The sequence below is a fragment of the Meleagris gallopavo genome, chromosome Z (genome assembly GCF_905368555.1).
Source record: "Meleagris gallopavo chromosome Z, MGAL_WU_HG_1.1, whole genome shotgun sequence".
NCBI lineage: Eukaryota > Metazoa > Chordata > Aves > Galliformes > Phasianidae > Meleagris > Meleagris gallopavo.
Window position 1 is genome coordinate 11,248,733 of NC_139435.1, and position 25,669 is coordinate 11,274,401.

The 25,669-nt window shown below is 38.0% G+C and overlaps 1 protein-coding gene across 2 annotated transcripts in view; it reads right to left on the minus strand.

Moving 5' to 3' along the window:
• Positions 1–2,609: 2,609 nt before the first annotated feature.
• RANBP3L (RAN binding protein 3 like) overlaps positions 2,610–25,669 on the minus strand; it is a 37,972-nt gene continuing 14,912 nt past the window's right edge. The window contains exons 6-16 of one of the 2 annotated variants that reach the window (XM_085213723.1): positions 25,128–25,199; positions 24,328–24,452; positions 23,813–23,916; positions 20,147–20,231; positions 18,998–19,088; positions 16,386–16,516; positions 15,016–15,136; positions 14,359–14,501; positions 11,461–11,650; positions 9,242–9,292; positions 2,610–5,111 (exon numbers count right to left, since the gene is read on the minus strand). In XM_085213723.1, coding sequence (XP_085069849.1) covers positions 5,068–5,111; positions 9,242–9,292; positions 11,461–11,650; positions 14,359–14,501; positions 15,016–15,136; positions 16,386–16,516; positions 18,998–19,088; positions 20,147–20,231; positions 23,813–23,916; positions 24,328–24,452; positions 25,128–25,199 — 1,157 coding nt within the window. In that variant the 3' untranslated portion in view covers positions 2,610–5,067. The remainder of the gene's footprint in view (positions 5,112–9,241; positions 9,293–11,460; positions 11,651–14,358; positions 14,502–15,015; positions 15,137–16,385; positions 16,517–18,997; positions 19,089–20,146; positions 20,232–23,812; positions 23,917–24,327; positions 24,453–25,127; positions 25,200–25,669) is intronic. The other variant, XM_085213724.1, reaches the window with a different exon arrangement.

Consider the following 25,669-nt stretch of genomic DNA (forward strand, 5'->3'; position numbering starts at 1 on the left):
CGGTGCCGGCTCCGCGCACCTGGCGGCCCCGGGGGTTGTGCGGGAGCGTGAGGCGAGCCGATCTGCTGCATCCCGCGCGGCCTTCCATGCAGCCCCTTTTTTCGTGCTCACTGAGCAAAATTAAGTAGAATAAAGTAAAATAAAGCTGGTCGCGTCCTCTTTTAGGTCATGCGCGCTCGGTCCTTAGCCAGAATTTGGGTGTCCTGGGGTGGACCTTGGCGAGTGAGGCTGACTTCGTGGCTAACGCTGACTCTTAGCAGGGGAGGACTTGGAAAGTTGGAAAAACCACTATAGGCCCTTTGTTGAGGAGTGTTAAACACGGTGTCCTGTGAGGATCTGGTGAGAAACGAGTTGTTTGAGAAGCCGCGCCTTTTATTCGTGACGCGGGTGGCGGTGCGTGCTTCGCGAGCCCAGCAGAAACGTCATACTGAGAGCCGCCTGGAAGTGCTGGCGTTTGGGTTTGCTATTTCTCCCTCCCCCCCCACCCCACTCCCACCATTATGAATATCTGTCTTATCAAGAGTTCTGTTTCACATTCACAGTACGTCTACACCAAATGCTTTGCTTACGCACTTACCCAACTTCTCATTCCGTGCCTGCTCTTGCCATGGGGAAGCAGCAGGAGCTGTTAACCTGTGAATGCAGTGCGCTTCTAAGGGACTTTTATCTGGGAGCCTTAGGAAATCAGACGGCTGAAGGCCTTCAGCTGCTCCCCACTATCCTGCAGCAGTACAAAATCTGGTCTGTACTGACAAGCAGAAGGATTTTCTGTCTACTGATTAGCTTAGCCTTGAAGGACACTACCACAAACCAGCTTATCAGGAGAGTAATTAAACATAACTAATCCCCAGAAAATGCCTCATTCTGTTTAACCATTAATTTTTGGATCATATAAAGCGGTAGAACAAATGGAAATACGAGATTTGGAAATGTTGAGGCTCTGCGAGATACCTATAGCTCATTTAACTACTCTTCCAGGATTCTGTGCTTCTGACAGTACCTATTTATACTGAACTGCTTTGATCGTTGTGTACAAATCATCTTCAGTCACTTTGTCAGGCTTGAATGCAGAGCACTAGTTTACTCTGAGGCCATACCGTTTGAGGCCTACAGCAAATATCATAGGTGCATACATTACCAGAATGTGTGTTTTAAAATGTAAATTCAAGATGGCTTAAGATCTAAGCTTCCTGGAAGAAGAGCTGAGGCACAGAAAATGAAGTGATTCATCTATGACTTCCAAGAGGAAGTTTCAGGCGGAATCACAGAAAAAAAGGTTTAAACTTTCCACAGCACATAAACTGCTTTGTGCAACATTACCTTGTAAATAGATCTACTTGCAAAATATTCAATAAATACTGTTTTTAAAAAGGAGAGACTGACCTTCTACATGTATAGCTAGTGACAGGAGAAGGGGGAAGTTTAGGTTAGATGTTAGAAGGAAATTTTTCATTCGGAGGGCAGTGAGGCACCGGCACTGTTGCCCAAAGAGCTATGGGTGCTCCATGTCTGGAGGTGCTCAAGTCTGGTTGGTTGGGCTCTGGACAGCCTGAGCTGGTGGGGGGCAATCAGCCCATGGAAGTAGTCTCTAGTATTAAGTCTTATAAAATCCACGTAGAGAAAATAGAGGATGCTCCTCCCTCCTCGTCTCTTTTGTGCAGACTCGGTTACATTAAAAACAATATCAGATGTGCTAAAGGTTTTCCCTGTATTCATTGATTCATTAAATCATTCATACATTTATTCGTTCAGTAGAAACATTACTAGACTCTTAGTTTGTCAGCAGTAATTAAGATGTCACTAAAGATGATGACATTAAAGAAAGAGTGCTGAAATTAAGGAAAAGATAAAATGCAAGGATATTTGATATTATGGATTTTTTTTTCCATGAAGAGTGTGGAATAAGTCATTAAGGCTATCCTGTCCAAGTAAATTTTTCCAGAAAGTCATAATCTTAATGGCAGGTATCTGCATCCGTATCCTTTTATTAAGGATTTTAAATTTTCTCTCCTCATGATAATTATTCCTCTACTATTTCCTAAGAATTTCAAGCTCTGCATCCTCTATGTATACAAATTAATCACTGAGATTTGTCAGAAATTTTGTATCCAGAATGTATGTTCTTTAAATAATAAATTTAGAATACTTTTCATCTGAAAAAGCACAGAACAAGTTGCTCCATGAACAGCAAAACTACTGATCTCTAACTTCATATAGATTTGTGCCACATGAAATGTCCCTGCGCCACTTTTCAAGCTGTGGTTCCACCCTTCCATGGTCTCCCTCTTCAGAGCCAGGAATGCAACACCCAGGACCACAGGAGATACCAAGCTTACTGAGAAGTTGTTTCTTCAAAGCATACCTGGGTCTGATTTACGTCACCCAACAAATGCCAATTTTCATGAAAAACAGATATCATACCTCTCAGCAAATTCTTCCAAATTCAACATTTGGTTCAAAGTGGTTCTGACCAGATAGATGGATGAGGTACATGATTATTTGAATCTTTTTTTTCCTTAGGAAAACAGGCTAGAAGTTCTGTGGAAGGAAGAGTTTGTAGAAAGCACTAACTTTCACACACAGTAAGACAAACAGATGGAAATAAAAGCTGTAGGAAAACTGTTTATTGCTTGGACATAGAAATGTATGCTTCTGCTGTCATAAAATGACAAATGTTACATTTTCAAAACCAAGTTAATACATTACATACCAGCATACCTTCAGTCTTGAGAAACACAAAAATTTAGTGCAATGAGACTAAATAAATAATGGATTAGGATCTCAAGAGTACAACTTCAAACCTCAAATATGTTTGCACATATATGTATTTTTACATCTTCTATTACCACACTCTCCACAGTCCTCACAGTATTTAAACATCTCTTTACCTCCACAGCTTGTATGAAGTGTAGCTTCATTTTTAAGTGTGTATATGTTTGAGCAAATGTGTATACTGGTGTGTGAATGTATAATACAGTCTTGGGAAAAGGCAGATCAGAGAGGGTTTTTTTTTGTATTTGTGAACGATCATAAGCTTTGCTACTTTCACTATGGCAGTACATTACAAAGTTTTGAAGTCCTTTGTAAAAATTCTGTTGCGGATACTGTGGTAGAATTTAGAAGTTGTGGGACTTTATGATGACACTCTGGTGCTTAAAATCAGTTACATGGATGGCTTTGATTACCAGGGCAGACTTTGAAATCAAACTCTACATTCAGTGCATAACCAGTTGAGCTTCAGGGCAAAGTTCTCCCCATGACCTGTTGCTAAATACATAAGACTGCTGTTTTTTAACAACTGCTGAAGTTTTTGTAACGTGGAGCTTTGTTCCTGAGTAGGAGTTACAGCAATGAAATATGAAGGTCAATAATGGAAATGCTATTGTGCTCAAGAGCAAGGCTATCATAGAAGGACACAGTGTACAGCTGCTCTAGAAATTTTCGTTATCAGCAAACTGAAGGCTGAAAAAGCATTCCAGTACTTCTAGAGACAGATGCTCCATTGCAAAGGCAAAAATCCAGTCCCACTTAAACTTGCTCTCATCCAGAAGTCAGAGGAGTGCTAATTTTGACAGGCTGTGTAAGACTCAGAGTAATCCAGTTGCTAGTTCAGCTTCAATTGGACTCTAATCTTGAGAATTTAGGAAGAAGCTGGAATTCTTCCAACTTCATACATATGTTCGGATGGGAGACTAAACTGTAACTTGACTCTTCAGGTGTAATGCAGCTTTTAAGGCTGATAAACATTTACAAATTTCTTAATTAAAAGAACTTAAGATATTTCAGACCTTTTTGTTTGTTTGTTTGTTTGTTTTTTCCCAGCTCTGAGAATGATCAGGAATTAATATTTTGTAGCCAACAATATACAAGGCAAGAGAAGTCTGCAGGAGAATGACCACAGACATACACTTTCTGTACCTGTTAAGAGAAAGAATAGAAAGCACAGAACATTAAATGGTGCCTTTACAGTGCATAGGCTTGTGAAGGGTCTGGAAAGTCTTAATTCACAGGTGGCATTTGGAGAACTGACCTTCCAGTTTACCATGAGAATGGCTAGGTAGTGGGCTAGTTTGTGGAATCACTTTTACAGAGTATTTGAGTCATTAGCACTGTTTGGATTATTGCACATATTTGACTAATGTATTAATCTCATGCTGTTTAGGGATTACTGTGGCTAATAAGAAAGCAGAAATAATCTTAGACAATCTCAAAAATATAAGATAAATCTGTATGCAGATCTCTAGTTATAATGTCTATGCATTTATTTTTATGTATCTAACAGACAGTTAAGAGTGCAGGTGCTTGTTCTGTGCAAGCAAAAAAATGTTCTAAGTGCAAACAGATTCACTTTTAGACTGTAATGCTCAGACATCCCCTAGAACTTCTTCTTACAGTTCTTCATGTTGTGGTTGTATGGATGTAAGAGCAGAACCTAGTTCTTTGCCCTTTAACAAAACTTTCCAGTGACTACTCCACATATTAGAAACAAAAAAAAACAAAAAAAAAAGATTTCTGTAGGCCTTTGTCATGTTGAACTGCCATTGACCATTCTGCTTGCATGTACTTAAAAACAGAATGCTGATGCAGGTAATTTAAATAAATGTGTTCAGTGAAGCCCAATTTTAAGTCTTAAAAATGTATCTTTTAAATAACAGACAAAAAATATCAAATATCAGGTGTATTATTAATTAATGGTTATGCGTGTTGTCTTTGTTGTTGTTTTTTTTTCCATCAAGATGATGAATGAACATAGATTCCCTATAAAAGTCCTTACTTTAATAATGCATCTAAGTATATTTAATTTTAAAATCTGAATCTATTTTAACAGTTCTTGAACACTGGAAGCCATCATGTTATTCTCATCTCAGTGCAAAGCAAGCTGACTGAAACCCTCAATGTGTGTCTCAAGTTCCTTCCCAATGTATTGAACATAAACTGTTTATAAAATTAATCTTTGCTTAGAAGTTGTAAAACAAAATTGTTCTGATTTCCTTCTTCCAGGTCCTGATGCATCTCCAGCATGTTGAGAAGATGAGTCCTCACTAGTCAGTTGTAAACTGGTAAATTTCATGAGCAGACTACAGGCTGCCTGCGGTTCCATCTAGAATGATCTGAAACAGAATTTTAAGAAACATTTCTTTAAATTTGAGTGTATTCACATTTTGAAGCAAACTGGCATTTCATAATACCAAAGCAGTAGGTTAAAGTTTGGATACAGTCAGTTCCTGGTTTAGATAAATATCTAACCAGATAACAGGATTATTCACAAATATTTGAGCATGTGAATAGTGAATGAAGCCTGTGACTCCCCATGTCAATAAAGATGAGCACATGAGCACTTAAGGATATAAGGTGTCCAGACAGGACACTGTTTCTGGGATGCAAAACAACTTGTCCTCTAAGGGGAACACTGACTTAAGTAATTTGATGTTAATACTTAACAATAGATGTCAGTAAACTGTGAGAAATACAACATATCTTCAAGTAACTCTATGGTCATGATAAAATATCCACGGTGGTTCTGATGAGTAATCTAGAAGGCAAAACCTGCGGAAGTGTGTATAGTTGACAGGTAACATCATTCCCTCAGTATCTGCTGAAAAATTTCTGCTATCACCTGGCCACCTCTAAACAGTTACTAAAACTTTTAAACCTTTTACAGGTGAACTGAAAAAGCCTTGCATTTGTCAGAATATGAAATCTGAATCTTCCTCTTCCGTCCCCTCTGATCCCCCCAAAACTCTTCCTGATATGTTAGCTTTTAAAGCCAATCAGACAGATTTCTCTCTTTTTTTTTTTTTTTTTTTTGAGGCATTACTGATTTTCATTGCAAAGAATAGATAAACTTGAGCTTCCAACACCCCACAAAAAATAAAAAAAAAATTCAAATTTAATTGCATTCATTTTTGAAATCACTAACAAATGTGTATGTGTGCTTGTGCTCGATTTGTGATTTAGAATCTTTAACACTGGATAAGAATTTGAATTGACAAGAAATGTCAAACAAAGATAGCAGGAGTTCCTACAGCATTGCTCAACATTAGTTTCTTTAAAAAGCTTTTGTAAGAAGCAACTGCAACAGCAACAACACTCTCCTAACAGAGATCTTATGTCTTGATAAACAACAGGAAATGACAGAGTCCTAATGAGGCCAATATCGGAGATATGCGTACAGTGGAGTAGAAAATTTCTCTGTGATAGAACAAAACCTAAAGCATTTCCATAACATGATGCTGTTCTGCTCTCAGCATCACTAGTCTCCCAAATCCATAGTGGATTCTTGGTGGATCCACGCAGGACACAGTATGTCTCCAATTTAGCTTTCTCTTAAGGTTTATGGTTACGTATGGGTAGACTTCCTGGGACCTACCTAGTCCTGGACATCGGCAACTTTGAATTCACTCTAATAATGTCTAAAAGAAAATTCCATACCAGGTAAGAGAATGCACTTCAATAAAACAAGAGGGTCACTCAATCAGAATGAACTTAGGAGCAAATGTAAAGGAGTTAATGGTGAGGTATGGTGTAAGACATAAATCATAAAGCATTTCTTTACCTACCAGTAACTGTCACCTTTATCCCTGAAGTATTATAATAGCATTTTGGATTTAGAAAAAACTGTTACTATTTGAGAGGTATAAAATGTTGGTGTTTTTTTTTTTTTCACACGGAAATATGGAAGTTTCTCGTTTTACGGACCTTCCAGTATTTCTGATATTTATAGATGTAAACAAAACATTATCCCTTTGAAGAAAGGACAGAAATCTCTGTAAAAGCCTTAAAACAACACAGTAAAACCTCTTAAAATGATCAGAGGCAAAAATATTCTCAGGGACATCTTGTTTACTTAGGAGTCTAAGTAATGACTTCTGATCAGCTTTTGCCAATGGTAAGCTTAGGTATTGTGGTTTTAAATAATAGATCCATGTTTTTGCTGGTTGACTCTTTGAGCCTGACATAGATACCTCTTTTGTTTGTGACCAGTGAAAAGATGAAGGCATCTTGTAAAAGATTCAGAGCCTAAATTACAGAATCATCTATACAAAAACTATATATCCAGAACTTAAGTGTATTAGTAGAGGAATTCATTACTCCCAAGTGCTGAAATTGTGACAGCTTGTAGTCAAAGGACTTAAAAAACAGGTGTTCACAATCTGCACAGACTGAATCTGCACAGATACCTGACACAGGTCTGCCAGCATACAAGAAAATCCCAAGCAGATGTTTGAGATCTATAAACTAAGGTAGAGGAGGAAATGGCAATGGTTTGCACATTATTTTACTCATTGTAGCACACATATTGGGTACTAGTTCCTCCTTATCCACAGGGTTTGGGTCCACCTTCTTGCCTACAATGACCAATCTCCCTTACCAAGCTATTCTGTACACTTGGCTAAGGAAAATTCTCCATTCTGTCTGTAGAAGCAGATCCATTATGCAGCAAAGAATATGAAGTTTACAAATGCCAAGAGAAGAAAAACAAGAAAGGATTCCCCTCAGAAAGGAACACTCTAATTCTAATTATTTGCATATTATCCTACCAGCTTTTTTCATCATTTTATTTGTTAAATCATTCTGTGAGAACATTTTTTCCATGTACGATAAAGAATTCTGCTGATCTCTTTTCAGCTAGATATTACAAAGACAATTTGAGGCAAATGTAGTGAAATATTGAGCAGGCAAGTTATATACAGGGAAGGAGAAATTTGCCTAACTTTTGTCAGTCTAGAAGTTTGCCGTCTATTCTAAATTCATCTCCTCAGCTCATTTTGTAGTTAGTGGGAAAAATAAACACTTCTAAGAGAGTAATTGATGACAACCACTTTCAAAAACTGATTGAAGTTGGATGAATTGTTCAGTTTGTCTCCATTCAGATTTAAACATCATTTTGTTGCTGAAAGTATCTGAGTTGTGAATTAGTGAAATACAAGGTAACATAAACATCAGAAAAATCAGCTTATTATTTACAGATCTTATGAAAACAACATCTTTCCTTGGAAGTGACAGAATTCAATACAGTTGTCTATACTGAATAGTAGGAATACCTCTCCTACCTTTTACAGCGTCCTTATATAGGGTTAATGTTCTGTGGACAGTATAGTGAAGAACTGCACGTAAGAAAATTTATTGCAAGCATATAGCATCACCTTCCTGTTCACAAACACTTCACTAATATAAATTCTACTTGCTTTTATTCAATCTTTTACATCAAAAATAACTTTGATTAATTTTTTCCATGTCTTTTACAGTGTCATGAAATATACATTATAATCTAGGGAACTATGTAACTTCAGTTTAACGCAGAGAAAATTGCCTGTATTAAGAAAAGAGAGAATTGTCATTGCTTTTTCTGAGACAAAACAGGTAGAACATAATTAAATAAAATCTAGGCATATTTTTAAATCTTATTTATTGTAATGAAGCAGTAACTGAGAAGTCATGCTTCTCATAGTAGCCTAAACTAAAGATTAGCTATTAAAATTTTTTCTTCTCAGAAGAATTGGTCAGGCATTGGAACAAGCTGCCCAGAGAAGTGGTGGAGTTACGTCCCTGGAGACACTTAAGGAAAGGGCAGATCTGATACCTAGGGATATGATTTAGCGGGCAATATTGGAAGTAGATGGATGGTTGGACTGGATGATCTTACAGATTCTTTCCAACCTTAGCAATTCTACAATTTTAAAGGAAATGAATGAAACAACATACATATTTAAATGAAAATGAAAACGTAGGCTCTTTATCACATGTTCTTAAATGTGCAGGATCTGATTTCTTGCATCCAAATACACATTTCTACATTAGTATTTAAAACTGACCTCACCTTATTTAAAAAGCTATGACTGCAATTTCCATTTTGGAAATGGAAGTTCCAGGGACAGACACATGTAAGAAGTGAATGTCTGCACAGAAAGTGGGACTTGGATACCACTGACTGAAATTTATGCCAAATTAAAACCTCGTGGCTCTGAGAATAATGGAAGAGATAAGCACGGAATGATAGAAGTCATCCAAAAAGCATTTGAAAGGGATTGCTAAAATTGCTGACAGGAATTGTCTGAACACAAATAAAAGATAGAAGCTTAAACTAAAGGGCTTGACACTCAAGAACACCTGACAGTCGTATTTCAGAATCTGTTTGCTGGATGCTATTTGAATATTTGTATCACAAATCTCTGCAAATCAAAGTAAATATTTAACTAGTAAATCTGTGCTCTCAAACTGCTTTTATATTCCCTTTCACCTCTTTCTTTTTCTTCTTCTTCTTCTTCTTCCTCTTCTTCTTTTTTTTCTCCTAAAACAACAAAGAGTTTTTATCACAATAATCCTGGAAAGGAATCAAGCTCCATCTACAGTTTTCAAGTTACCTGAATCTTTGTAAAGTCAATAGAGATTATTTAGGAATTAGTGAGGGAATGTTTGATTAGCTGGAAGCAGTACAGGCAGTTTTCAAAGCTTCCAAAATTTTCCATTTCCTAAACAGAATGAAGGTATTTGTGAGAAAATTTTGTGTGAGAGCATCATACTTCGTTTCGAGCACTGAATGCTACTAAAGTGTATTTAAAAATTGATCATGGGAACAAGGCTATAAGCTGCAATCTGTCAAATGGGGAAAAAAGGCTTGCATGTTTTCCTTAAGCAAACAATTACTCTCAGCTGTCAGTTGTATGTGACTTATTTCTGTTGAATACTTATTAAAAAGAAGTGTGTATAATATAAGTACAGTATGTTATTTAAAGAGGGAAGCAAATTCTAAGAGCAACAACTCAGACCTTCCTGCTTTAGTCCTACGAGAAAGAGAATTCAATTGGTAGCTTCTGTATCCATAGTGGCAGTTTGGCACAAGTGAGTAAATTTCCTCCAGAAATGTGTCTTGTGTTCTGCCAAGACAGAAGAGCTTGTACGTCTCTCATTTTCTAGAGCATTTCTTAAGTCAGTTTGTCCCTTACGTCCTGTTTTAGCTATATTCCTTACTTTGAAGAGCCTACATTCTTATTATGTTAAAAAAAAAAAACTGCCAAAACAGCTGGCATGGCTGGCATGTAAATCTTGAATGAGGAGTCTCTAAGAGAAGTAGTTATTAGAACCAATCAAAAATCAGTGCTTTAAACAAAGTTAACCAGAGCAAAATAAATATTGTCTTAATAAACACACAGTGCTTGAAGGCATTAATAACTACTACTTGATGCATATGGACTCCTACTCATTCATGTAAGAAGTACCTCAGTGCCTCCAGTCATATCTACTGAAATGTACTTAAGAAGATTTCAGATAAAGGTTGACAATATTAAAATTCCTTAACTCTCAACTTTTTTTTCAAAAAAATATTCCACTGCTATAAAGCAAACAGGTATCAGCAACTGATCACTAGTGATGTTCTCCAGGCCTCAGTTCCAGAGCCAGTCCTGTTCAACACTGATGATGCAGGACTGGAATGCATCCCCAGCACATTTGCCAATGCACAAAAAATGAGAGGTGCTGCTGGCTGCCTGGAGGATGAGAGGCCTTGTTGAGGAATCTAGATACCACTGGGCAGTCAGTGACAGCGTGGAGTTTAACACAGGAAAATTCTGGGTACTGCACTTGGGAACAAGCAGTGCAAGACATGGGCAGGGATGGGAGATAAATGGCTGGAGATCAGCTCAGCAGGAAGGAACTTAGGTGCTGGGGTCAGCAGCTCAGCATGAGCCAGCAGAGCGCCTGGGCAAGTTTGCCCTGTGGGGTGCTCTGAACACAGCACACTAAAAAGCAATCATTTTCCAACTATTCTTTTGTTGGAGCAGCCTCATCTTGAATATTGTGTGTTGTTCTGGGCACCACAATACAAAAGGAATGTTAAGGTCATTGAAAGAATCCAGCGGAGGTCAACAAAGCTAGTAACAAGGGCAGAGAACAAATCCCACGAGGAGTGTTTAAGGACATTTAGATTATCCTATCTGGAGAAGAGGAGGTCATGAGGCAATCTCACTGCTCTCTGTAGCTCCCTGAGGAGGAGAAGCAGGGAGAAATGCTGGGCTCTGCTCCTGGAAACTGACGACAGGATGGGAATGGCACAAAGCTGCACCATGGCAGGGTTGCATTGGACATGAAGAAAAATGGCTTCCTGAAGAGCAGACTTCCTAGCAATTCCCACTCCTGTCAGTGTCTAAGAATTATTTAGATAATGCCCTCAGTTATGTGCTTTAACTTCTGATTAGACCTGAAGAGGTCACACAACTGGACCTGTGATCTTTGTAGATCCATTCTAACCAAACTATTCTATCTACCATTTATCTAGTACAATCTAGCATTGTAATAGCAGTAAGATGCAAGGAGTTACTCTCACCTACTTAGCAAAGAGTATCTATAACATAAATTTTAATTAAAGTTACAGTCAACCTGAAGAAAAAAAGTACAATTTTATTACTTAGAAGGAAAAAACCTTGTAAGAATTACAGCATTCCTGGGAAAAATTCTGCTTACCAGATCCACTGCTGCTCACTTGGGTTATTTTTTCATCATCTTCATCACTGTCATAGTTTAATAGCTGAAAAGCTGTTTCTGACTCTGTGTCTATTTGATTAGCATCTGATTCTTGCTCAGCACAGCTTCGCAATGCCACAAGGCGGTGATGTATTGCTGCATACAAATATCCAGCATCTTTTGATCTTGCCTGCAGAAAATAAGATTTAGAGTCAAAATTAACCAAGAAGAAACCTTATTTTTACAGAGAGGCTGAGAAGTTTTCAAAAGTAATAAAATAACTTTATTTTGGTTGTGTTTTTTTTATAAATCAAAATAATGTATATAAGATTCACAGTAATTTATTTCTGAAAATAGATTTAAACAGAAAGGATGTCAGATTCCCTTCAGTGGTTGAAACTTTAAAATTTTAAAACCTAACCACAAAAATTATATTTATTAACCTTAAAAATATAATGAACCGTGCTGTTTTTAAATCAAAATTGTTTTTAAATCAAGAAAGGCATTGAAAACCAGACAGGGCACCATTTTGCCAGTACATAAAACTTTAGAGCAGCCACGTCCTGACTACTATGTTCTACTCTGGTTATCATATCTCAAGGACAGAATTAAAGATGGTACAAAGAAGGACACTCAGAATGATAAAGGCGTCAAAACTGGCTGGCCAGGGAAGTGGTAGAGAAACCAATCCTGAAGGTGTTCAATTGTAGATGTGACACTGAGGGACATGGTTTAGTTTGATGAGATACCAGCTATAGGACACTAGCTGCTTTGCTGATAACTGTACGAGCTGCTTCCTGCAGGTTTTGCCACACTTACACAGCTGTACCTTGGTTTCTCAATACATGCCCTTTTTTACTGTTTAGAATTGTCAGGAGAGAATCTTATTAATGTTTACATCTCTATACACTAGAAAACTGCATCACATCTGGAAATCTAGGACATTTCTAATGTGCACGTGCAGATTGGCTGCACAGCACAGTTAAGAGTTAGTCAATCACTGTTAGGAAGTGACAAGCTTACAGTGCTTTCATAAACACTGCATGCATGGTATTTTGCTTGTGTGCTAAATGTGACATCTACTCTACACAGCAGTTTTCTTGCCCAAGAGGTTGAACCAGGAAGGATCTAATAGGGAACATCATACCCCTATGTTCTAATTACTTGCAAGTAAGTCCACCACATTTCCATGCTCTACTTACCAGCCCCAGCCAGAGAAAACCAGTATTCCCAAGACTACTGTCTTACATAAAGTCACATTACAAAATCTGTGTTCTCTCTCAGCTCTGAAATAGAGGTCCTAGACCAGATGGATCATCACAGAATCACAGAATGGTTGAGTTGGAAGGGATCTCTGGAAGCCACATAGTCCAACACCCAACTCAAACAGGGACATGCAGTAGGTAGCCCAGAACTATATCTACATGGCTTTTGAACATCTCCAAAAACAAGAATCCACTGTCTCTCTGGGAAACCTGTGCCAATGCTCCAATGCCCACACAGTACCGAAGTGTTTGCAGATGTTCAGAGGGAACCTCTTTTGTTCTAGTTTGTGCTGACTGCCTCTTGCCCTGGAACTGGGCAAAACTGAAAAAAGACTGGTTCCATCTTCTTTATATTCCTCCTACAGTTATTATAGACATTGATGTTATACCCCCAAATCTCCTCACCTCCAGGCTCAGCAGTCCCACTTCTCTCAGCCCCTCCTCACAGGAGAGGTGTTGCAGTCCCCTTCTCATATAAGTGGCACTACTCTAGACTTTATAGTTCCATGTCTCTGTGTACTGGGGATGCTGAACTGAGCACAAGACTCCTGGTACTGCCTCACCATCACTGATTACAGGAGAAGGACAGAGAGGATCACCTCTCTTGACCTGGTGATACTTTGCCTAATACCAGCCAAGAATACATTTAGCCTTCTGATAAGAAAGGACATATTGCTGACTCTTGTTCAGTTTGTTGTCCACTGGAACACTTAGGTCTTTTTCTGCAAAGCTGCTTTCCAGATGAGGAGCCCCCAGCATACACTGATATGTTAGATTGTTCCCCCTCAATTGCTGGACTCTGTACTTCACTAGGACTCAGCTGAGCTCTCCAGCCTGTTCAGATCCCTCTGGATGCCTGCATGACCCTTTGGCGAGTCAGCCATTTCCCCAGTTTTGTGATATTTATGAATTTACAAAGAGTGCATTCTACCCCATTGTCCTGATCATTAATGAAGATGTCACACGGAGCTGGATTCAGTACTGAATCATGGAGTTATTGGCCTCCACCTAGACTTGGCACCACTAAACAACTACCCTTCAGGCCCAGCCATTCAGTTAGTTTTAAGCTGTCCTCACTGTCTGCTCCTCCAGCCCATGCTTAAGTAGCTCACCTGTGAGGATCTCACATTTTCAAAGGCAAAGGCCTTACTGAAGTGCAGGAACACAATATCCACTGTTATACCTTCATCCATCAGGCTGGTCATATAATTAGAGAAGTCAGTTGGTCAAGCATGAGAAGTGTTGCAAGCACTGTGTCCAGAATCACAGCAGCAAGCTGCTGCCTTGTTCCTAGGTGACTTATGAATGCGTGACTACCGGTGTAGAAATTCTTACTATGTTGCCTCTCTAAGAAACAGTTAGTGATGCATGTCTTACTGTGGAACAATACTGATTCAGTGGTATGTGAACCAGAATCAAGAAGTGTCTCTCCTAAGACACATATCACATCTTCACATCTTTTTTGAATGATGGGATAACACTGCTAATTCATTTCATAACAAAAGCCATATAAAGCCTAATCTAATCATAGCTTAACAAGGCATAGAACGCTATTTGCTAAAACCATAGCCCCAGCAAGTCTTCATAAACTAGATGAGATGGGGATTTGGGTGGGATTTTATCTCTTGATTACCTGAATTAGAAATACTTGAACAGAGTGGTCCTCTTGATCTGTTGCTGTGAAACACAGGCTTTTACTGTTTGCTCTTTTTAACACCATTTGACCCCAGAGTCTGGTGTTGAGAATCAGTCTCAAGCTGCCTTGATTTCGCATAACTAAAATAAGAAGGTTCATACATAAGGGATTGGAACTGTCTTCTTTTTTATTAGCAGTTTCTCCCAGCACTTCCATGCAACTAATATTTTCAAAATACATTAATTTCTTTAATAAATCTGACATGTAAAGAAAATAATTTACTGAAACTATAACGCATTACAAAAATGACAGCACAGGAAAAACAGCATTCCAGACGTGTCTTGAAACAGTGCTGATGCACAAACTGTCAGACTGGTGGCTAAACTAGACATACTTTCCAGTAAAAAGACACAGAACTTCACAACATGAGTATGTGGGCATACACAAGCAAAGTGAAAAACCCATCGCAAGGAAGTGCCTCAGTCTGTAACAAAGCTAACTCCATCAGGTAAGGATAAAAAGATTCTCAGCAGCTTGATTTAAATAAAATTAGCTACTCAGTTTTAAATGATTTGAGAGAAACTGATTCTAGTCAGCAACAGTACAAGTTTATCAGTCTTTTGTGTAAGTGTTACTTTGTTATTTAATTCTTACTCAGCCTCGATTGCAACATGCCACATTTATTGCTGGAAGTGTCATTAAGCCTCAGGGATCCTCTGCCTTTTTCAATCCAAGTTAAAGAAAGTTTATTAAACAGGAAGAGCTTGCAGTTAATCTGAAAGAGAAACACATGATGGAAATTGTGACCCGCTGTTAACTTTATTGGCTTTAAAACTTTATGCTTTTAGATCTTCTGATGTGGCTTTGAATATATATATATATATATATATATGTATGCATGGATACTAAATAGATACATTGACATTTTTACATAAGGCAAAGGACTCCCTGATTTGTGCTAAACTTTAAGTTATTCTTTGAAAACAATCAACATGAACTGTGCGGCCAGCAGGAGCAGGGTGGTAATCATCCCTCTGTACTCAGCACTGGTGAGGTTGCACCTCAAGTACTGTGTTCAGTTTTGGGCCCCGCACTACAAAAAAAACTTTGAGGCCCTGGAACATGTCCAGAGAAGGGCAACGAAGCTGGGAGGGGTCTGGAGCACAAGTCTTACAAGGAGAGGCTTGTAAGGGGGCAACTGGGATTGTTTAGTCTGGAGAAGAGGAGGCTCAGGGGAGACCTCACTGCTCTCTACAACTTCCTGAAGGGAGGTTGTGGTGAAGAGGGGTTTGGCCTCTTCTTCCAGGCAACAAACAGGAACTGAGAAAATGGCCACAAGTTGTACCAGCGGAGGTTTAGGTTAGACGTGAGGAAAAACTTTTTCTCTCAGAGAGTGGTCAGGCACTGGAATGGCTGCCCAGGAGGTGGTGGAGTCACTGTCCCTGGCAGTGTTCAAGAGGCGTCTGGACGAGGAGCTGTGAGATATGGTTTAGTGCTTGTGGTAGCTGTGGTAGTGAGAGTACGGTTGGACTAGATGATCTTGTAGATCTTTCCAACCTTGCGATTCTATGATTCTATGAATTTTAGTTTACTGTTTCAATTATTTCATCTTCATTAACTCTTCAGTGTGATATCCACTGACAGATTAATGCATTGCAAGCGCTCTAATAGCATATTACCTCTCATTCAGTGAAAAAGTTATGATGTAGTTGTTTATAAAGGTGATTACTAAATAACACATTCTTTCCCCAAAAATGTTTTGTCATTAAAAAAAATTTTACTCAAATTACTTCTAATTTTGATGTTTCAGTTACAATGACATATGGATATAATATAAAAAGAAAATTTAAGAAAAAAAAAAACAGAAGTGTATCTTAAAAAAACTTAAAATTTAAAACATATAGTGATGTTCTGATTGCTTCAGAAGTAAATTCTGTAAATGTAGTAAAATTTAGTAAATTCAGATTTAGACATTCTTTTCACCAACAAAATTGCTGACCATCAGGGCATTATGAAACACATACCTGTAGTACATTGTGTTCTTCTTCTTCTCCAGTTATAACTTCAACTTTATCTAACAGAATTTTCTCCCCTGGCTTGGAAATATGAGCAGCTGCTGGCTCAGTCTGTGTTGTATTCCTCAACAAAGCTGTTTCTGTAAGGAAAGAAAGAAGGAAATCTTTATTTCTGTAGAATGAGTTTCTTTAGCATGTATGATGGCCTGTGAATTCAGTACTCCCTGTGGCATCCAATGTCATTTAGTGTTATTGCACTTTTGTCCAACTAGAAGGAAAAAAAGCTGGAATATTGCAAAATGTCTCAGATATTTATGATCATTCTGAATTGAATGGGGCTCTCTTGAAGATGCAGTGATCTGCCCCAAGGGACAAGTTGCAGAAACAAGCCCTGAACAATTAGAAATTGATTTTCCAGATAAAAGTGGTTTCTAATAATGCTCAGGAGATTAACATATAATGAAAGGCATATTTCCCAATTGATGCATGTATTATACATGTTTTCTATGTTGGGTTTGTTTTTTTTTTCCTTTTGATTTCAAAGAATGTAGCTGCAAAAGAAGATCCTTTACAACCATTAGCAGAGAAGGATGCAAACATGGCTGAAGATGGGGACCCATTTGGGATTCCCTAGGTTTCTATGTCTTGCCTAGCAGAAAAGCTGCCCCGGAGTCACAAATAACCCCTGAAATCTGTCTTTACAGAAGTTTCAGCCCTACAAATAGGTTACAAATGAATACAAACAGCAGATAGTTTAAAACCGTAGTTCAAAATGCATTCTGAAAGTTACTCACTAAGCTCACTGCACTTTTTCAAGTATCAAACATAGCAGTTAAACTTTATCTTCTCTGTGTAACTTAGATAATTTGTTTTGAAGTCAGTCTAGTTCAGATCTTATATACCAAACTGCAGCTGCTTTCTGCTGCAGCACTCATTTGTCATCCTGATCCATTGCTGATAGACGTCTACTGCTTAGGGCTCACATCAAGGAGGAAAGAGCAGCTGCCAGAAGAGAGTCAGGGGAAGAGGTAGGGAAGAGAGGTTGCCACACCTTGTACATCCCACTGACTACTACCTGCTGTTGCTGTTTCACACAGGGACAAGTGATGCAGCTATGAGCTGCATGAAGAATATGAAGAGGGACTACAAGGAGCTGGGAGCAGCAGTGAAGGACTTAGGAGCACAGGTAGTTTTCTCATCAGTCCTCCGAGTTAGGGGAACGGGAGAGAAAGCACTGATAGAATTTAAAAAAAACACCAATATGTAGTTAAAGGAGAGGTGTCATGAACAAGGCTTCAGCTACTTAAGCCATGGAAACTTTGAGAAACCATCCCCAAGTTAGAGTTAAAGGGAAGGCAGGGGAAGGAGATGTTGTAGTGAGGATATGCTATAGGCCATTGATCCAGAAAGACTGAGCAGCTTCACATTCAAAAAACAGGATTCTCAAGGGGGATTTTACCCACCCTGATGTATGTTGTAAGGATGACACAGCAGAGCACCAGCTGTGCTGATGATAACGTCCTCTTTCAAATGGTACAGGAACCCACAAGAAAAGGTGTCATGCTAGTCCTTGTCCTCACCAACATGGAGGGGATGGTGATGACATGAAGCTCAAGAGCAGTCTTGGCCGCATTGACCATGAGTGGAATTAAAAGATCCTTAGAGTGTACAAGAGGGTGCACAGCAAGCTTGCTGCTCTGGACTTCAGGAGAGCAGGCTTTGACCTCTTCAGGGAACTGCTTGGCAGGGTGACATGGGATAAAGCCCTGGAGGGAAGAAGGGCCCAAGAAAGCTGGTCAGTGTTCAAGGACCTTCTCCTCCAAGCCCAAGAGTGCATCCCATGAAAGAGGAAAGCAGGCAAGAATGCCAGGAGGCCTCTGTGGACAAACAAGTAACTCCTGGACTTACTCTGGTGCAAAGAGAAAGTCTATATGGAGTATAAGCAGGAACAAAATACCTGGGAGAACTGCAAAGAAGTTGTCCAAACAGTCATGGATCAGGTTAGGAAAGCTAAAATCCAAGTAGAATTAATCTAGCCAAGGATTTAATAGGGAACAAGAAGTTGTTCTGTAGGTATATCAGCGATAAAAGGAAGGCCAGGGAAGATGTGGGGCCTCTCTGGGAGGAAACCAGAGACCTAGTTACAAGGGATACGGAGAAAGCTGAAGTGCTTAGTGACTTCTTTGTCTCAGACTGGAAGGAACGGAGTGGTGAGCAGAACTAGGGAAGTAATCCTTCCCCTGTACTTGGCACTGGTGTGGCCTCACCTTAAGTACTGTGTTCAATTTTGGGCACCTCAGTACAGAAAGGACACTGAGGTGCTGGAGCAGGTCCAAAGAAGGGCAACAAGGTTTGAGAAGGGCTTGGAGAATATGCCCTATGAGGAGATCCCAGCCTAAAGCAGAGGAATTGGAACTTAAAGGTCCCTTTCAACTCAAACCATTCTATGATTATATGATTCTAAACACAGACTTCACATGCAAGTACATAATGGTATTCTGGAGACTGGACATGCCAGTAACATTTGAAAACTACTTAGCACCATTAATTTGACACCCTCAAATATACACTCAAACATGCAGTATGAAAACTAGTTGTACTTTTTTGCTGAGTACACTTACTTGTTACATGAAAAGATTCTACATAAAGTGATGTTATTTCTCTTTTGTATGAATCAACTTCATTGCATGACACGGAATGCTTTTCAGGGCTCTAGAAAAAAAGAAAAGGAGGAAAATAAGGTTTCCTAGTTATATAAAGAGGCTATATTCTTATCAGACAGAACACTGAACCTTTTAATGCACAGCAGGGAGAAGATTTGGAATTGTAATACATTATGAGTAAAAACAACATAGATTATACAATTTTATTCTTCACTGGAAGTAATTTTATTGTCATAAAATCAGTACATCATCCTGCCAAGAATAATGGCGTCTTTGTAAGGATCCTGGACTAAGCTTTAAATCCGTTGATAGACTTATGTGTTTAAGTAATAGCTAATCTCCCCAGAAGAGCTTAAAACTTCCAGACACCACAAATTTAATTTCAGAGGAATTAAAACTTTCACTCTTTCAGTTTGTCAGATAAAGCTTCTTATCCATGTTTTAAATTAACACTTCTGATTTCTTACAATACTGTGACTAAACTCTTATCATATATGAATCTTTGTCAGAAGCTGCAAACCAGCCTTACAGTTCTCAAACTTTTTCACTGGCAGATATGCATATTTTTTTCACTGTACTCTTACTAGAAAGTGAATTTTAATTCAACTCTAAGTGGTGTAGTCCTCAGCAGGATTTAATTCATTAAGCTGTTTGATGGCATGCACAATATATCTTAATGTGGACAGTATCTATGGTGAGTGTTAAATATTGTCTTCTGCCCAAGAGTATTCAAATGAAGATCTCCCAGTTCTTAATGGATGGATAGAAACTATATGAGTGATAAAGGACACATTCTTTTCTCTACTATTGTTGCTGTTATGCTTTACATGGAATATTTAAGCAACTGTTTTACAAGTCAAAAATTTATCAAAAGAAAAATGCATACTGTTAGAGGTTTGTAATTAGAGTATTTATGTAGGATGGAAAAACAGGGATGCCTACCCCTCCTACAGAAAATAGTTATTTTCTCTTCAGCAGCCACTGCAATCTGTATACTCATATCTTTAAAAGAACAGAAGGAGCTAAAAAGAATCAATCTCTGAAAAAACATAAATTCTTAATGATGTTAATTTTGACAAAAAGTGTGCCAGAATTTACAGATCTTACCACAACTCTCTCAACCATGTTTTCTCCAAACACAAAACCAGAATTGTTGCTGCTTAGAACACTTCCATCTTCTAATAATTGAATTCTGTGAGAACAAAATAAGTATTTGATTTAGAACTAAGTAAGGAACACAATTTCTTTAAATAAAACAAACATATTACTTGGTAAAGAATATAAATAAGTTCATATATTTACTCTACCACATCTTATATTATTACAGACAAACAAAAAAAAATGACCTCTTAAGCAATCAGATAAATACTGCAAAAACATACAGGTTTCACAGAACAGTAGTATTGTAGAATCACAGAATCACAGAACAGTTTGAGTCAGAAGGGACCTTAAAAGATCATCTATTTCCAATCCACCTGTCATTAGCAGGGACATCTTCCACTAGGCCACCATGCTCGAAGCATTGATATTGGATATTAGGAAACATTTCTTCTCTGAAAGACTGGTCAGACACTGGAATGGGCTGCCCAGGGAGGTGGTGGAGACACCGTCCCTAGAGGTGCTCAAGAAATGTTTGGATGCAGTACTAAGGAACGTGGCTTAGTGGGGAAATATTGGTGGTAGATGAATGGTTGGACTGGATGATCTTGAAGGGCTTTTCCAAACTTGGTAATTCTATGATTTTATGATTTGAGTTTACAACTAAGTTTCTGTGTTCACAATGGCAGTGTGCTTGAAATCTCTTCAAGTAGGATGAAGGAATTCTTCAGTACAAACTGTTTCCATCTTGCACTTAGGAAAAAAGATATTCCTATTTTTATCCCATATTTGATGCATTGCTAGACAAAGAGAAAATAAGAAACAAAAATCAGAAAATCAGACTTTTTGCAGCCTTGAAATCTTTCATACATGTTTTTCACCATTAAAGGGGAATCTGAAGTGTGTTTAAGCTAACGACTTTCTTATCCTTTAGTAAAGAAAATTCTCCAGTATATTTCACTGAATTGCAATCAATATCTATCCTAAGATTTCATCTGATATTTCCAGGTTGCTGCACCAGCAAATCAGTAAGGACAGCATTCCAGAAGAGATTAAAAAAAACTAAAGCCAGAGCATTGTCTCAAACAAATAATGTGAAATGGATTTTGTGTGTTTAGAGAAATTTAAGAAAAAAGATATCAGTGCAGGATTTTTCTAGTTGTCCTTAAATTGGAAGTACCAGCCTGAGAGACTCATTAAAATCTTAGTATCCTCACGTTGCTGCAGGGCAAGAACAAAATCTGCCAGGGATGACATTGCCATGGAGATGCAAAACAGAGGCACTGAATTCAGGGAATTACCACGAACAAAGAAGAATAGAAGGAGAAACTTGGAAAAGACCCTGGAGAGATAGAAGCAGATCTAGGTATTCAGCTGATCCTTCTCGATGTCCAAAAAGTTGCCAGTTTTAATGCTAGCCCTGACCCCCTGCAGGTTTTCAAGTAAATCATTGTGAAAACTGAATACATCATCAGAAGCCTGCATTTTCCCAGCATTGTATTTGTCACTGAAGAAATGATTTCCTTTTTTAATAATATTTTCCTTAATTCTTTTAATAATTTTAAGTGTTCATAATTAATATTAATAACAATCATTTTAATAATTTTAATGTAATTACTGATTTCATAATCAGACTCAAGAAACTCAACAAATTGCTCTAAGCTACAGCCAGTTCAGGAAACTGAACTGTTGGAAATGGAACACGGACAGCCACAGCAACTATGGAGGACTAAGAAACCATTTTCATTCATCACTATAAAGAATAGCATTACGTAGAGAACAAGTGGAAGAAGAAAGACAGAACAGGACATCCACAGGCAGCAGGAATCCCTGCTATTGAGTCTCCTTCCTTTTTTTTTTTTTTTTTGTTTTAAGTGTACACAAATGTCAATACCTTCACCATGATTAATAATTAAAAAGAAACCAACAAGATTTTTTACTTTGTAATCTGCAGGCCTTGGCTGCAATGGTTGCTACTCTTTAGCATGCATATGGAATTTAATAGAGTTGTTTGTTTGAATATCTGTCAAGTTACCTGTGAGAAAAGAGCTAAGAGAAAAGATTTTAATGAAGTATTTTAAAGAAACAAGCAGCTTATGCAGATCAGAAGAAAGGCACTAGCACCACCTGTAATGCTGGAAGAACAGAAAGCACCTGGCCATTTTTAAATGAATATTCAGCTTGGCAATTAACTAAACATTTTACCACAGTTCTGATACACTAAACTAATCAGGCACCAAGCAGATGAGAAATCCCTTTTAAAAATGAAAGGAAAATTAACACTGTAAGAACTTTCAAGTCCTGCAACTGGTCAGTACTGAAACACAGCAAAGCATTTCTCTATTCATCTATTTCAGAAGAGATAGCCACTCAGTTGTCCTTTCCTAGATGCTGTGCAGGTGTCAGAGGGTAAGTGGATTTGGAATATTGGTATCAATTGATCTGAAGGTTGTAGTGTCTTCCTTTAGCTTTTCTAATATGTGCATTACCATCATTCTGAATCTCCTAAAAATCCAGTATGTTGTGTGGCTCCATCTTGTTCTCACAGGGTTTCATCACATCATTAACTGTGATTGAAAAGGGGAGGCTGACTCTTCCAAAATCACCATTGTGCATCTCTGTTTTAATAATGCTTTTCTTACCAATAAAGATTAAGAATCTAAGTTGTTTGTGCATATAAAATCCCTCACCTTCTCTGAAGTTTGGCATCCCAAGTTTGTGTGGGAGGGAGAAAGGATGCAACATCAAAAATATACTGGCTGTGGCCTTAGCAATTAAATCATAGAATCATAGAATTGCTCAGGTTGGAAAAGACCTTAAAGATCAAGTCCAACCAAAATCTAACCATACTACCCTAACTCTAACAATTTTGAAATGTTCTTCTCTCATCAGTAACTCATTTCAGGGATATTCCTGGTACTCAAAACTTCTAAGTAAAAGATTGTCATGCACCATTAGCAAGCATTATTAATACAAAATAACCTGTCTGCACTGAACTAGTTAACCACAGAAAGGCCATTAGTATTTTCATGAGCCCGACTTCAGAGAGAGGTAAGTAAATCAAAGGCCCATTTTCACACTGATACGATTTCTTTCTGTTATCCAGGGAGGTGATGGTCCCAATCCAAAGAAGTCAGCTTCTTTATGCAGAAATTCAGAAGTTCATCCTGGACAACCCATGTCTGCACAAAGATGCACTGCAGTCATCACAGCTAGTCACTCAGGCCACAAATTCTTGTATGTGTACAGATGTATCATATCAGCTGCTTTATTCAATGATGGTACTGCATGCTTTTCTTCATGAGTTCTGTGTCTGATATACTTACATACATTGGAGCAGCTATGTCATCACAACAGAGTTCTCCAAAGAAACACAAACATGACTGTAAACGTTCAAAACCAAGATGTATTTTGAACTGACAAAGCTGCATGAGATAGTGAACCAAAATAGTTTCTGGTTTGGGAGTTGCTAATGAGAAATGAACTGTTTCCTGGCAGGATTTCATTCCGTATGGCATACAGAACTCATGTCAGCATTCACAAATCCTGGCACCACACACAAATACCAGTGAGTACAGTGTGTATTTGGACAGCATATGTTTAGACACGCAGGACAAAAGGGCAGGCCATACACTAAGTATCCAAATGGTGTACAAATATAATAATCAAACTTACCGTGCTGTTTTAGAGCTAGAAATATTCACAGCACTAGATGACTTTGCTGCTGCTCTGGAACCTGCTGAATTCTCAGATGAGGAATAAGAGTTGTCTTCAGATAACTAGAAATAAAATAATAAAACTGGATGAATTAATCAATCCAAGATTATTTTCTGTTATAAACATGTTTGCAAGAAATCCAGAGTCACTGAGGTTGATATATGTGGAAATTGGTAAAGGCTTCTTCCTGCTGTACACTCAGTCAGTACGCTTAATCAATACACCAAAAATCCAGAAAATCCCCAAACTCCATTTGCCCACTCCAATATCTAAAAGTTGCATTAGACTGCAAAGAAGGCATGTTTTTTTAAAACAGCACTGGTTTAGCAGTTTCCACTGATTCCCCTAAAACTGACAGAGGAGCTTCCTTGAAAATCATGCAGTGGAATACTGAACTGCTTTAGTTTTGTTTTGTTTTTCATTTGACCGAGCTCCAAACATATTTTTGTCAGTAAAATTACTTTTCTTTTTACCTGAGTATGTGCTTCTTTCTTAGTCACTAGAGACACTGCAGGATTTTCAGGACAGGTCAGGGCTTGTGGGGGTTGTAAAATGGCAGGTCTAATAACATTCCGCAGCTGACTTTCTGACAACGAACCTTGCAAAATACAAAGATAAAATATTTAAACACAGAAATTTTCTCCACGTTTAGTTAATAGCTATGTGTTTTGTTTCATTAACTGCAAGCTTCAAAGTTTATTTAAATTACTTCTATTGTTACTGTTTCCTTAGTACACATTCTCAAAAATCTTAACTCCTCTAAAACACACACTGCACCGTTACCCTATCAGGACAGAATGGTAATGCACTACATATATATATATATATTTATTTAAATAGAAGATATTTAAAACCTAAATGTATGTTTGGACCTAAATATATTATACATATATTACACACTTAGGTCCAAACAAATCAATACTGCCTTCTAGCATTTCATATTTAATCATGCACCTGAAAATGCAGACACCAAGAAGGCACTTCATTGCCTTACCAAAGGGTAGAGTTTTATGTCTATTCAGTAATGTATTAGAAGTGTGGAATTTCACTATTCAAGATTACATTCACTCCATTAAGGAATTAAATAGTCAAAGCAGAATCTCAGACCAGAGCTCAGGGAACATCTACACCATCAAATAAATAAATAATTAGCCTCATAAAGGCAATTAGCATATCACTCAGCTTACAGTACAGCTGTCAATTTTATCTTTTCTGAATCTGTTAACAATGTATTTTTGGAGCTACAGTGGATGAATATTGCAATGACAATTACCTTCTTTTGTACTTTCCACGTCAATGTTTCGTTGAAGAAGAGCTGAGGTCATGAATATGTTGCTCTTCCTTGCTACGAATAAGGAATTTAAACTTGATTAACAAATAAGGATAACCTTTAAATGATTACTCAACGTTTCTGTAAGTCCTCCCCAATTTGGTAGTGTCTAAGCAATATCCCAACTTATCCATCTGAACAACTGTTACTGACTTACGCACAGCAAGTACCATGGGTTTTCTGGTTCTGCCAGAGACTAAAGTTTTTTGAACATTAACAGATGCATTAATCTCTGAAAATATTCAGCTTTGAAAACCAGGTGCTGCTGGTAAGCAAAGCCATTGAAATGGCAACACTATCTCGTTCCATCTAACGATTTTCTACGATGAGTAAATGAAACCTAAGGACATGGGAATAAATTAATGTACCCTGCCCTTGTTCTTATAAAAAGGATTTTGTAACTTACTACAATACTGGCATTGCACTACTGATATTTTCACCATTTTTAAAAAGATAAAAAATAATAACCAGAAACATGTCAGTAA